The sequence below is a fragment of the Arvicanthis niloticus genome, chromosome 4, assembly GCF_011762505.2.
Source record: "Arvicanthis niloticus isolate mArvNil1 chromosome 4, mArvNil1.pat.X, whole genome shotgun sequence".
Lineage (NCBI taxonomy): Eukaryota > Metazoa > Chordata > Mammalia > Rodentia > Muridae > Arvicanthis > Arvicanthis niloticus.
Window position 1 is genome coordinate 133,523,869 of NC_047661.1, and position 14,692 is coordinate 133,538,560.

The window sequence follows — 14,692 nt, forward strand, 5'->3', positions numbered from 1 at the left end:
TCTAGTGTTTGGTTGGTGTAATAAACGGGCAGAAACACTCAAAGGGACAGGCTATAGATTTCTGGTATTTCAGAAAAGCACATCCATTTTTTTAATTCTTGGCTGCAATTTTTTTTCTTGTGAACTTATTTTTGGGGGTACAAGAGAATATTTGCTTATGAGAAACCAACATCTATCTGATACTTATCAGTTTTCAAAAGAATAATATTCCAAGGATGATGAAGATTGAACTATCAATTAATTCAACCCTTTCACTGGACTTGGGGCTCACAAAAACTCTTAACAAAGACTCAACATTAAAATGTGGTTCCCTTGGGTTCCCACACAGCTAGTCCCACCTCCAGAGTGAGGCTTCCAGTGAGTTACCGAAAGCAAACAACCTAATTCAAAAGAGATCCTAAGAGAAAAAGAGTGATGAAAAGCCTGGGGTTGAAGAGAGAAATCTGCATTTCCATGGAGTTTTGAAGTTCAGCACAAGAAACGCACAGTAAAATCTTAGGTTGGCATAACAAAGAGTAAAAGCATGTGTATGATTTGGGAGAAATTTATAAGAAGATGCAAGCTGGAGAAGCACTTCTGTGCAAGGAACAAGACACGCCGACCTGTCAATCACAGGGCACTGTATCTCCGTCCTGTTTCTGCCTTATCACTTATTAATTGGGTATCTTGGGCAAGGTGAAGCATTTTCAGACCTGCATCCGATACATCCATCAGATGAAGGTGGTAGGTAATAGAATTAGTGCTAATTAAAGTCTGTCTAGTCTGTGAGGGTGAAGGTAACTTATTTGTGTGAAACAACTTGGGAAAGAGGTATTTTCAGATGACTCCTAATACAAATAAAGGACTTTCTTTTCTTTTCTTTTTTTTTTTTTTTTTAAAGAAACAGCAAAATAAAAAAAAATGAGATACAAGGACAAAATCAAGCAGTTATAGCAACTCAGACTGTTAACATTACTTCTTTTACTTCATGTTCTACAATTCAGTACTTAGGATATTTTGCTCCTACGCATCAGCTTTTAAAAGCTGTGATCAGAGCTCTGCAGGGTCTGAGTTTCTGACCCTGTTAAAAACTAAGGAAAGCGAAGTTTTGAGGCTGCCTCCGTGGTGGTAAAGTGATCAACTTTGATAAGTGGCTCATCAGAAATTCATCTAAATTTGTCTCTTGCTGAAGAGAATGAAGTAGAAGGAGGGAAGGTGAAATGCCCTTTCCTTTTTAAAATCCCATCACCCTTCCTTTATTTAAACAAAATCTTGGCACTGAGTAACATGGAGAGAGAGAGAATCCTAAGGTATGTGTTGAGAAGAATAAAGGTTTATTTTTGAGCATTTGAGAGTTAATAAAGGCAACAAGAGAAAAAACTTCAGGGACAATAGAATGCTTTTCATTATTAGGTAGACAATATGACTTCCCTGCAGATGGAAAATGGGCTATCTCCTCACTATGAAAAAGTTTGTATTATTTTTAACTATAGCAGACATGGTTAGCAGGTGTTCAGATAGAGATATACAGACAGTAACTGGAAATTTGTTTTCTTGAGGAATGGTCTGGGGTTATCATTTACTTCTGAATCAAGTGCTAGGCTTAGCTTTGTATATAAATACCTGTTGTCACCCTACTCCATCTCCATAGGGTCTCTTAGTACTTAGATTTTTAGAGGTAAAGAAATTGTGGCCTGAACACCCCCACCCCCCCCACCCCCCTGCTTGCTAAGGTCAGCAACAAGTTAGATCCAAGAGAGCAGTTCTTGCCTCCTAGACTTAAAACCCCAGTTCCCAAACAGTGTTCTGAGGCACCCAAGGAGGCCATTACCAATTCACAGAGATATTATGGGTTGTAGAGAGTGTGTCAGGGAAGCAACACTTTAGATCAATCAAACAGGTGTGGACCACTGGCTCAGCTTTGCACTTGGTTTCAACATTTGCCAGTATTTTCTTGGTCTCAATCTATGTGAAGCTGGATTTTAGTGATTGGTGTGATCAAAAAGTAAAACTTAAATGCTAGTGTGGGACATCTGAGATCTGTTGTGTTTGCTATGACTTCCAGCTTTGAGAAAAAAACATGGTCAGAGTCTGATGAATCTTATTATTTTGGCTTTGGTTATTTAAAAATAAGACAAAACATTTCCTTTCTGAGTTTATGCCCTTTATTTTTCCAATGACCTCAAAGGAGGATATATTTACTAAGTTGCACCTAGATACTTCTATGGAAATTTTAAGTATTATTTCAGTCTATGGAAACTATAACAAAAATTACTGAGATACAGAGGGCTACGTATCTCAAAAAATTATGTAGATAAATATGCTAAGAATTTCTTAAATGCACAGGTGAAGAGTGACTACACAAGGCAGCCAACAAGGATGAATCAATTTAACAAAACCTCAGAAACCCTCCCGGCCTTCCACGAGCATCTAATTGTGTGGAGAGTGAGATTATAACACCAGAGTCTACTAATCATTGGTTTCTTCCACAAATATTTGTTGTATGCTTTTTCTGTGCTGAATTCTGGTCATATGGATGCTCCAAGCTTGTAGTTACATCTAGTAAACCCAGCATAAGTTGGAAATATCATTAAGTAAAAATGCTTTTGATATTTTTTAACACTCTGCATTTTATGGCCCAGCAGCCCAGTGCACTGTAGTGGATGTGGTGTGTGGTTGGGATTCTGCAGCTGCAAAGGGCATGTGATTTGTTGCTGAGTATGGAGGGCACACTGTTAGCCCAGCAAAAGGTCAGAATCCAAAACTGGAGTATGGTTTTTACTAAGAGCTGATGGCTCTGGCAGCAATGGAAAGCTGAAAAACTCCAACTTAAATCATCACACACTATATAAGACAGGAATGGCTCTTACTCTCTGAAACTGTCTGAAGGTAATATACAAAGTCATCATAAATGTCATCATTGCACTCGATGCAAGCAGTAGAGAAAGCCTGGGGGGCTAGACTGATCAGGGGTGGCCCTCTGAGATTTGAAGGGTGATACACTAAACAGTTATACTCTTTATTTCATGTGACTGTGTGAAAACTCTAGGGTATGGAAAAGTCAGCTGAGGCTGGCTTTCCTTTCTCATTCACTTGGCTGCTTATGAAATGCATTTATTTATTTTTTGCCTTTTTGAGATAGGATCTCATGTAGCCCAGGCTAGCCTTGAAGTTACTATTAGGCAAGATGATTTTGAACTCCTAATTCCCCTTCCTCCACCTCCCAAGTGCACCATTACACTAGGTACTTCGTATTGCCTTCCAGATTTACTTTTTCAGTCTTGCTTACCTCAATTCTTCATTTTTCTCCCTTGGTTAAGGTGTTTAATCTCCTGGCTGATTCTATCATGAAGTGTGTAATTCTCTATTGCACAGTCTACACATACCACTGACAAGGTGGTACAAGCTTGCAGTCATAGTCCTCAGGAGGCAGAAGAAAAAAAGTTTTGAGTTTGTGGCCAGCCTGGGCTAATATAAAAATATTGAAATCCCGAATAACAAAAAAATGCAAAATATACAATAAATGCAGAGTCTTCATAATTAATAACATAGTTATCTGCACTAATTAAATCAGGACACTGAATGAAATGTAGGGGGCCCTTAATCTGGCTATATTTAAGAGGGTGACGATTGCCTACAATTGGCTAAAAGCAAAAGGAGATATATTCTCCATTTTAGAAAAAGTACTGAAATCTCCATTGAAATTTCTTTTTACAGAGATCACACCAGCAGATGGAGAAAGGGATGGGGCAGGTCACACAGGACACATGAAGTCGGAAGTCAGCTTCCATTGTAGCTTCCCTAGCTAATGAAGAGCCTCAGACTTTTCTCACAGCAGTAAGAAGCTATTGCCAAGGAAACGATTAGGTTGGCAGTCTTTTTAGGAAAAGCGTTGCCAAGGCAACAAAGAAGCTGGGGACGAAGTAAAGCAAAAATGACAATGGCTTTTGTAGCAATGCTGACAGAGTCGTGGACTTGAGGAAACCCAGCTGAAAATGTGAAGGTTTGAGTAACCATTTGGAAGGGATAAGGAGTGAAGAGAAAGAAGAAATCATTACCACAATTTTAGCCTCAAAATATATAATGGTAGATAATGGTAGATAATGTTGTGAAACCAGATTAAGGCTGGGGCAGAAGTGGGAACAAGTTTGGGAAGAAATATAAAAGTTATTTTTTAAAGATGTATTAGTTTTGGCATGTTCATGCGATACTTAAACTAATTTTATCTACCATGGGTTATTATTAAATTTATGATCACAGATAATTTTCTTGCTTTTTTACCTATCCAGTTCTGAAATCAAGCAAATATAAATGTTGTTATATTTGTAGTAAATTTACTTAGGGTTAGGTTTTCTAATCACAATGCTACAAAGGGTATTGGATATGATTCCATGAAGTTTAAATACAAAGTGTGTGTGTGTGTGTGTGTGTATGTAGTGTGCACTTGCTACATACTGCATTCTGTCTTACTAATACTTTAGACGAAAGACTGTGACTTTGCTTTGATGTGTGTGGGTATCATGGGAAAAAGAGAATACAGTGGTGCTTGTAAGGCAAAGAAAAGAAAACTAAGCTGAAGATTTACTTTATCCTCTAAAACTCCAGGTTTTACTTCTATATGTGTGAAAATGTACTTCTCTTTCAGATGGGCCTGCATTCTTTATGTCTTTTTGTTTTGTTTTTATAATAGGGTCTCACTCTGTATCCTAGGCTGGCCTTGAACTTCAAGTCAACCTGTTTTAGTCTCCCAAGTGGCTATGGCTGTTTTTATTCAAGGTCTTCTTCCTGTCTGGAATGTCCTCCACTGGTTAAAGAAATTATGCCATCTTTAGTACATATTTCAGCCCCAATTTAGAACAAGAAATCCTGGCATCACTTCATGTATGTTTCTAGCTTAGCTTTGAATCACTGGGGAGCCTGTGACACGGTTTCATTTATTTTATCCTCTCACAGTGCTACATGTCCTGTTGGTGTTCAAATGCCACAAATTGATTTTATTCAAAATGCAGATTTGTAAAAGAGTTTTGTCAACCTAGATTTTAGAGAAGTAATATGGACCAGACATGCTCGCTCCAATTGTGTTTCTAGTGAAAGTAAAAGATGTAACTAATTAGTTGAAGAGTTGATGAGATAGAAGAGGTGGCATAATGTAGTTGAATTCTTTTCAGACTACACAATAAGACTGAAATTCTAGCTTATTTCCAAACATAGGAAGCAAGCCTTTCATGGTCAGATCCCACAAGCCTGGGTTTTACTTGTTCCTGATCCTGGTTAATGTTTGTGGGTTTCTTTTTCCTTTTTTCCTCTTTTCCTCTTTTCCTCTTTTCCTCTTTTCCTCTTTTCCTCTTTTCCTCTTTCCTTCCTTCCTTCCTTCCTTCCTTCCTTCCTTCTCTTCTTTCTTTCTTTCTTTCTTTCTTTCTTTCTTTCTTTCTTTCTTTCTTTCTTTCTTTCTTTCTTTTTCTTTCTTTCTTTCTGGCTGAAACTCAAACACAATCCTGATCCTGGTTAATGTTTGTGGGTTTCTTTTTCCTCTTTTCCTCTTTTCCTCTTTCCTTCCTTCCTTCCTTCCTTCCTTCCTTCCTTCCTTCCTTCCTTCTTTCTCTTCTTTCTTTCTTTCTTTCTTTCTTTCTTTCTTTCTTTCTTTCTTTCTGGCTGAAACTCAAACACAAAGACATTTTTTAAAAATTCATGCTAAGCTTAGTAGGGATTTTACTGTGATTATTTGAATAAAAGTGTCCCATGGTTTTCCCAGGAAATGACCAGCTAAATTTTGGGTAGCCAACATTTTCATGGGTATAGCACATTATGAGTTAGCCTGGGCAGCTGATGAGCTACTGTACATATTAAAGATACAGTAATGATTTGGGCTGGGGGGCAGCCATCTTTGATTTACTTGATGCAACCATCCTATCTCAAAAAAGGAGTCATTTTTATTTAAGAAATAATGTGTAATTCGCTTATTAAAGTATTCTACTCAGAAGAAACATCATCACGCAGAAGTCTAAAAGTCAAACCACACTGGCAATTACCAATAACCTCCAAATACCTCCACTGTAATCTCCTTTGGGGCCACCGGCCACTTGTGTTCAAACTTTTCTTTCACAGTTTGCTCCGTGTTAGCTGTTGGATTTGAGTTCTCAACACGCACTCCATGGCTTGGCTTACCCACCAGATTTTGAACAGATTTTACCATATTCTTTAAATCCTCTGGGTAAGGAGTTGGATATCGTTTTAGGTTTATTTCAACCTAGAAGTTTATAAAAAGAAATTTAACATAAAATGACTTCAGCAAGCATGTTCACCAAGCTACTCCATGGTACAAGCATCACGAAAAACAAATGCAATACAGTGAGTGTTGAGCTTCCCAGGGTACTCCTGTTGACTTGAGGAGTCCGGCTTGTGGCATATTGAACTCTGTGGGGCTGGCCCCAACTCCTTTACACTCTTATCAACAACTTTTTTTTTTTGATTATATCCTATCTTCAGGTGAGTGAAATAGCAGCACTTAAACTCTTAAATGACTGCTAATGTTAAAAGGTAGAATCAACATATTATCAGCTGCATTACATCTTAGAAGTTTCCCACCTTTGGTATTTAATAATTTTAAAATTTAATAACTTTCATAGTTGGAATGTCTTCGGAGTTCAGTGCAGGTATTGGGAGGAGACCTCAGAAGATTTACAAGTGGAGTTAGGCATTGAAAAACCAAACCGATGTTAGCTTTATACACCTTTATAATTAGCACACAGTGTTAAGAGGTAAAGTGGCTTTTTAAAATACTTCCCAAAAATCTTCAGGGTGGCTTTCATACTCGTTTAATAAACTAATAAAACCATATACTTTCTAAGTAGTAGTTTATATAAAGACAAATAAAAAGTCTCTGTTTCCTAATATGTTTTATGTAAATGTACATATGTTGGCTGATATTATCCAGATGTTTTTTTCATCTTTAAATTCTTTTGCAGGTGTTAACCTAACTTTTAAGAACATATTTGAAGGCCTCTGCTTAGTACTGATTTTGTTCATGTAGAATATTCTACTACAAGAGGACTCATTACAATGTATATATTTGAAAGAAAATCAATACATGTTGTTCATGCTGACTGAAGGAACTCACATAAAGAGATAGGTACACCCAGTTTGACTTGTGCCAACACTATGGTAATTTTGAATCTGAGCAGAATCAACATTTTAAAAATGGAATGGCTTAAGTGGTTGTGGTATGTGTTTGTGGAAAGCATCTTTGTGAGGCTGGAGAGTGGCAACAGAGGAGGTAGGACAGAATGAAGGAGGAAGAGGGTGGGAACAGAGGAAATTGGCCAGGAGGGACTCCCCAACTGGTCCATGGCATGAGGAAAAGGCTGGAGAGAATATGAAGGACTCAAACACTTTTGCTAATCTGCTATTTTAGCAAATTCACCAACAGTGTTACTCTTAGGATTTACTTGTTATCCTAATCAGATACAGGGAGTAGATGTTACTATGTAATTCTCTTGATATTAGAAGCATAAAATTATTTTCCAATACATTTAGATTGTAGAGAAAGACCAGTTTTTGTTAAATAGGGTAACTTATTTAATTGTTTATGCTCTAAAATAAATGAGAATAAATGAATAAATAAATAGAATTGAGTCTGTAAGAATCAAAGAAAAAATTAGGTTTCATAGGAAAAAGTGAATTGTTATAATTTACTATCGATATGTTCCAGGAAGTTAATTTATAGTGTATTCTTCAGTAGACATAAAACAATGATGCCTATGCTAGGCAGAGCATACTAGGGCGTATGCACTCATGAATCTGCTTTAACTCCACGTTAGAAAATCAGCTCGGTATTATATCTACTTTTAAGCTACAGTGTTGAATTTGTTTAAAAGTATTGAATGCCAGGGATCTAAAAGTTAAAAAAAAGTTACGAATCTACATTTTATGAAGTGTGGATTATAGAATAGATTTTGTCCATCTTGCCAATTATAAACATGGTTTTACTTTTAACATCCAGTGGTAGATTGTGAAAAAGATGCTCAAGGAAGACACTAAGTGAAAATTCTTTGCAACTCAAAGGTTCTCAGCAGTAACATGCTCTAGTGATCTGAGGTAGAGACATGTACCCTGCTCTTACTCCTGAGTTCTACAATTCTCCACCCTACACGGTTCGCAATCATTGTAACAGCTGTGCTGTGGGTGCCTCTGGTCATTTTAAAAGCGATTGATGTAGTATTTTTCTTACATCATCAGAATATGTTTGGTTGTTTTACTGCTGTGGAAATATTTACGTGCAGAAGCAGATCTCTCACAAAGCTTAAACTATTTGGTTGTCACTCTCAAGGCTATGGGAGGGTTGCTATTTAGTTACTTATTTATACAACCCATTTTATATATTTTCCTTACAGTGGCTCTTTCCCAAATTTGGGAATCTTTAGGAATCTTTAAACCTAAATTTGTTTTATTTAGAAAATAAACACTTTGCCTCCATTCACTATTCTTATTTGGACTTGTGGTCATGAAGTACAAATTCAAGCCATAGATCTACCTCTAAGTAGCCAATAGCCCCTAATATGTTGTTTCTACTTATGAACAATAGAAATCTAACACCTTTCCCATGTACCTGCATTTATTTAGAACTAAAATGCGTTAAACATGAAGGTACCTACAAATGTATGGAGAGACATCTATGCAGAGATCTGTTTGTCACCCAGGCTGGCATGGAATCTCAATTCTTCTGCCTCAGCCTCCCGATTACTGGGATTACAGATAAACACCACCACACCCAGCTTGATATTATCTTTAATATAACATTTTACTTGTTTATTAAAAAAAACCTCTGGATTCCTTTGATAATTTAGACTATGACCCACATGTCTAGCTACATGCTGAGTCTTTCCTTTAGGTTATATAAAAGGCAATTATTCAGTATTCACTGTGTTCCAGGCATTATGCTGAATATTTTATAGAGATATTTAATTTAACATTGGTTAACTATATTATATGCAACAAGGTTTATAACTATTCCTATAGGTTTTAAATAAAAGTCACAGTATATTACTAAATATCAAATTAAAATACTACACATTATAGGATGTTATTAATTGTACATTTAAATTTTATACAGTAGCTGTTGTCACTTTACAAAAGGTGTATTAGGGGTGAGAGAGCTTAACTTCTCTGAGGTCTCGTTAAAGCTTAAAATGGATTCAAAGGTTTCTATCACACCACTTTTGCTTAGTTTAGAGATATTCTCTGGTATAGTACGACACAAAATTGTGTACCCTTGTGGAAGAGGTGCTATAAAGCCAGGACGTAAACTTCAATGTTAAATAATAAGATAACTTCAATTTAAAAAAACAAGTAATTATTTCACTTCTTTTAATGTGAAACTGTGTTTTATGACTCAATTGTATTTTAAGCTCTGTGCAGACATACTGATATCTTTTTTTTCCTCTCAGTTTCTGCCTTTCAGTACTTCAGAAGTGGACCAACATGGTTGTAAACAATTATATTACTAATTTAGTGACTCCATATCTAAAAGCAGCTTCTTTATTTAAAAACACCTGGGCTGGAAACATTCCCCATCCTAATATGATATAAAACATAGTGAATTTCTGATACGCAGAGGTGGGCAAATCTCCAAAATTCATTCTGAGATAGTGTTAAATTTGTCACTCACTATAAAGTATTTGCTTATATCACACATACATTGCATTAGAATGCAAGACTTATACTAAAATATATATATGTATATATTTTAATTTTGGGAGGTAAAATGCTTCACAAGACTCTTAGCATCTAAATACAGTACAATAAATGCAAATAGCTGCTTTAAGGCATTGAAGACCTTGAAAATTCAGTAAAGAAAGAATTACTTAAAATAGTGTGGGCATTCAAAAATGGTGTATTGGATTCAGACAGAACTGTTTCTCAGATATTATATTATATATACATAATATAATATACATAATCATCGAATTTGAATTTGATTGTAAATTCCAGTAAGAGAAACAATAGAGCTTAACAGTAGTGATTATTAAATATCATATTATTCTAGAAATTAATGGAAATTAATTTTATAAAAAAAGGAAACAGGGCAGTTTTAGTCAGGGAGGTGCATTCTCAGCTTGTCTTATATTGTGGAAAGAATATAAGACATAGAATGAGAATCTAGTCCATTACATGTGAGTGGTAATAGTTACAAAAACACAGTTGTTTGTGTTTTTCGTCCTATCAATTACCCTCTTAAGCCCCCATCTCTGGGAAAGGAAACTCCTCCCTGCCATACCCTCCAACCCTATCTTCTCTTACAGGAATTCATATAATTTGCATCTTCAAATTAAGGGAAATTGCTGCCCGTGAACAGAAGTCTCTGCTCAGAGTCCATTCCCCGCAAATCTTAGTTTTGAGTTCTGGAGTTTTCGAGTCAGGTTTTCTCTAGTCTCCTCAAGCTAACCCTGAGAAGCACGCATGTTCATGGGAGGACAATTCTAATCTTTTCCAAAGTCTGGTCAGCATTCTCACAGCTCGCAGTATCCCGCACGTTAAAAGAAAGAGCCAAGAACAAATAAAAGCGAAGCCCCAACTTTAAAGCCATGCCAGATACCCCACGAAAAGTCACCTTAAATTGATGTCCCCGCCCTCTGACTCAGGCCTCCCCACCTTTTGCCAGTATCCATAATCTAAAGATAAATGTATTCAGACACTGGCAATCTGAAGTGTGCTGTGCGATCAGCAGCTCTCACCCGTAACCATGCAGCACATACCCCATAAAGCACTGTTCCAGGGAGCCTCTACTGGGCTTCTCCTACCCCACACACCTAGGCCTACCTGTCTGCCACTTAGAGAGGGAAGAGTGGTGGATTGTGCTGCCACTGGCAATGGAGCACACATGCTCCTCTCCTGCTGGAGGCCACTTATACAACCCCATGCCAGCTGGGGGTCACTCTGGGGGACGGGCATATCTTGGATCTGCTGATCACACCTGGCCCATGGTGTGCAGCAATCGCCAGACAGCCTGGCAGGTTGGAGAGTAATCCCACGCTGGCCCCTGTCCCAGGGGGCTTGGCAGGAGAGAGCCTGTGGGAGAAGGAATCTCCATTTTCTGGGAGAAACAGGAGTGCTGCAGCAATACTCTTGAATAGCTTTTTTTTTTTTTTTTTTTTTTTTTTAAATTTTCTTCTGGGCAATGCATTTAAAACAATGAATTTTAATTCCACGTAATAAAACAACATAACATGAAGCCATGGTGGCCACTTTCTCCCACAATGCAGCATTCACACTCACTGTACACACTGCAAGCAGGGCTTTATACTTAGGTCCCATTGAAAGTCGATGGCATAGGCCCATGGTTTCTTTTTAAATTTCAGGTCGATTGAAATTAAAATGGCGCTAATTTTAATGTACATGTAATGAACCAGAAGAATGTGAGCTGTTAAGACTCCAGGGTGTTCCGTTCATCATCTTCCCACGATGATGATGTGCCTACAAATGTTTCTCCTCTAATTTGTCTGATAGCCAATGGATCAGGAACAGCCAAATTAGTCAAAGCCAAATTGTTTGAGGTTTTGGAAAAACATATTGTTTCATCAAAATGCAAATAAAAGTGAATGTAAATAAATGCAGAGAAAAAAAACAAACCACTGTAAAGCACATGGGACCCATTATGAGCACAGAGAAACCAGTCACAGAGCACACAAACGGGGGCTCAGAAATATTGTCTCCAATTATCGTCTTTGTTTCTGTATCCCTTGTTTTTAATCAACATGTCTATGGAGCATATTAAAGGTATTTTCTTTTGGATCATTGATTATGTACTTTTAAGAGGAAGCATGTAGTCATTTTTGGAAATTCAGCGAAATATAAAAATTTAATCAAGAGCCCAACACAGAACGCATCACTCACTGGGTCTTGATTTACCATAGAATCATTGAAAGGGAGAACTGAATTGTTTTAAAGGTTCGAGTTCAGTTTAGCATAATTATATAAGACTCCACAAGTTTAAAAACATGTCTCTTTGGTTGAAAGAGAGCAATAGCTAATCGTCCATAAATGTCCTTTCAATTGAAAAATTTAAATGTAAGCCTGCCATTTTGGATTTGTGACTCCGTTTTGAGTTTCCCATGATGACACAGTCATCATGAATATTGGTTTAAGAAAACAGAAAATGTTGTATAAGATGGGAACACGAAACACATCACACAATCTTGAGTTATTAATAAGACGCATACATTGTTACTTAGGTCATTAGTCACTATGAGTGAAAGCTGTTAGTATTCATGACAAGTTTAAAACAGTGCAAAAAGTTAATGAGAGATTCAAGATGCCCTCATGACATAACATGAAAATTAAGCGTTAATGAAATCTCAGCCGGAAAAATTGATTAAAAGTTTAACCTTGTTTCTTCATTCAGGGTTTCTTTCTTTCTTTTTTTTAAAAGAAGTTATTTTGCCCAAAGATTTTCACTTGTGGCTGGGCACTCTTCTTCTAAAACTCAAATTTAAAGAAGCAAAAGTTTTTCTCTAACACTCCAGCCATATAGAAGGCTTCCAGGATGCAGCTTTAGCTTGCCGATTGGCCTGTCTTCCACAAACGTGTATTTTGGCTGGTATTGCCTGCATGAAGCATGATGCAGTGAAGAAAAAAATCATTGCCCAGTGTTACAGTGGAAAGAGAACTTTAGGTGACCTTTCTCCCACTTTCAGCTTGAATCTCTCTCATGTTATTATACTGAGGGTGTGTAGAGGGGGAAGTGCAAATCAGACTTGCTCAGTCAGAACTGGGACATTCATATCATTCTGAATCACCAATGTTGCCCAAACACTGGCCCTCTACACTGGGCATGTTCATGAAAACAGACATGACTGTGACCTTCCAGAGAAGTCACTCAGTGTATCCTTCCTCTATCTGAATAGTAACAGTGGACAGATAAGAACAATAACAGAGAAACAAAGGCCAAAAGTTCACCTTAACTTTCCCAGCACTTTCGTCATCTTCTTTTTTATCCTCAAATTCAAAGGCAACAGTCATGCGCTGTTGTCTCTGCTCCTCCCACAGGGTGGGGTTGAAGCTGTCGCTGTCTGACTGGAAATCTATGGAGTCCAAAGTATTAATGCTTTTCTTTTATATACACAATGCATTTAATAAATTTAATACATTATGAAAAAAGAGACAGCAAGCACCACCAATAATTACAATAAATACATTTAAAAGGACACGGGGAAGAAATATTGAGAAAGGAAAAGAGACTGGAAGGACAGGAAGGGGAAAGTAAAAAATTCCTTCTTATGTGGTCTTGTGCATTTTATTGTTAGTCAAGAGAGGTTGGGAAGTTAACTCGTATAAGAATGGGCTCCTCTGGGCTAACAGTAACAGCATGGAGACTGCTGGTCTCTGGACTCCTCACGGCAGTGGAGGAGTCATACTAACATCATCCTTGGTATGGAAAAGCTGGCTGAGTTTTTGGATTCTGCTCTAGAGCTCTCCGGTCTTGGGTCCTGCAGACTGGTGACTGCAGAGCCTGAGCCACAATAAAAACAAAACAAAGCAAGATACTACACAGCGATGACTTTTCAGTAAAGTGTCCAGTGATCTGATTTGCTGGTTGGTTGTTTGTGTGTAAGTGGGAAGTGTATGTGACTGGAGTAACCGCATTTTTAAGGTAGGGAACAATTCAGTTTTCACACTATGGTTTCATTTAATTTGAATGTGCCCCAAACAACCAGGGAAGATTTATAAATCCCTAATTTACATCAAAATGTTGTCTAATGCTAAAATCTGCTTTGTAACACAATAGTGAAAATTTCAGGAAAAACCCGGGGACGACAAGTGCTCAGTTGAGGCTAAATCCTCTTCCAAAGAATTTCCCTGTCATATTTTTCTTTGTTTTTATGAGATTCTTAAAATTCATTTACTATTTTCTTTCAACAGACAGAAGTTGACTGACTGGGTTAAAGTTCAAATATTATTTTTTAATTATTACACTAAATTTTGTCCTTTGGTAGAAGAACAAACAGAAAATCCAAGACAGCAAAGGCAAATGCTTTTATACCTCAGATCTGACCTCACAGCCTAGAAGTAACCAGGGGTTTAGGCGACATACTGGTTCTCAGGGATGACTTATGGATCTGGGTTACTTTTTATCTGTTCTTTGCATTATTTTGAAACCCAGAGATGTTGCAAAGAAGGGGAAAATAAATCCAGGTTAATAGAACAGTCCTTTCTTTATGCCACAAAAATTTTGTTGCTTTTTTTTTTTTAAATAAAATCAAAAGATTAGTTTATGCAGATGTGAAAATCCTATTTCAAAATGACCTTTCTTTTTCCTATTTCTGCAAGTCAGAGGTATCCTTACATATTCCCCCATGATTCTTTCACATCTGGATGTCAGAGACTAAAGCTATTTATTATCATTATTCTTGAAAATGAGAACATATAGGCAAATGGTTCATTGTGCCAGTTAGTCTCAGACAGGGTGGGTACAACTGTGTCTGTATTAAAATGGGTTCATTGTTCTAAGAATTACCCTGACTTTGCATGACTACAGAGAACACACATCAGCCAGTGCTGTTTCAAACAGGAAAGGGCAAACCTTTTTAAAGATTTGTATAATAGTGTGATCACAGGCTAGGAGATTTATTGTAATGGATTTAGATTTTTTAGAAAGTATCTTTTAATCATAGCTGCTGACATTGCTGAGGGGATCTCAATGTAAAGATGAAAGAGCTGT

At 37.1% G+C, this 14,692-nt stretch overlaps 1 protein-coding gene across 5 annotated transcripts in view; it reads right to left on the minus strand.

Moving 5' to 3' along the window:
- Window positions 1-14,692, minus strand: part of Lrrc7 (leucine rich repeat containing 7) — a 435,124-nt gene that overhangs the window by 66,501 nt on the left and 353,931 nt on the right. For all 5 annotated transcript variants that reach the window (XM_076933445.1, XM_076933443.1, XM_076933446.1 and 2 more), the window contains exons 16-18: window positions 12,931-13,055; window positions 10,795-11,043; window positions 6,026-6,226 (exon numbers count right to left, since the gene is read on the minus strand). In XM_076933445.1, coding sequence (XP_076789560.1) covers window positions 6,026-6,226; window positions 10,795-11,043; window positions 12,931-13,055 — 575 coding nt within the window. The remainder of the gene's footprint in view (window positions 1-6,025; window positions 6,227-10,794; window positions 11,044-12,930; window positions 13,056-14,692) is intronic.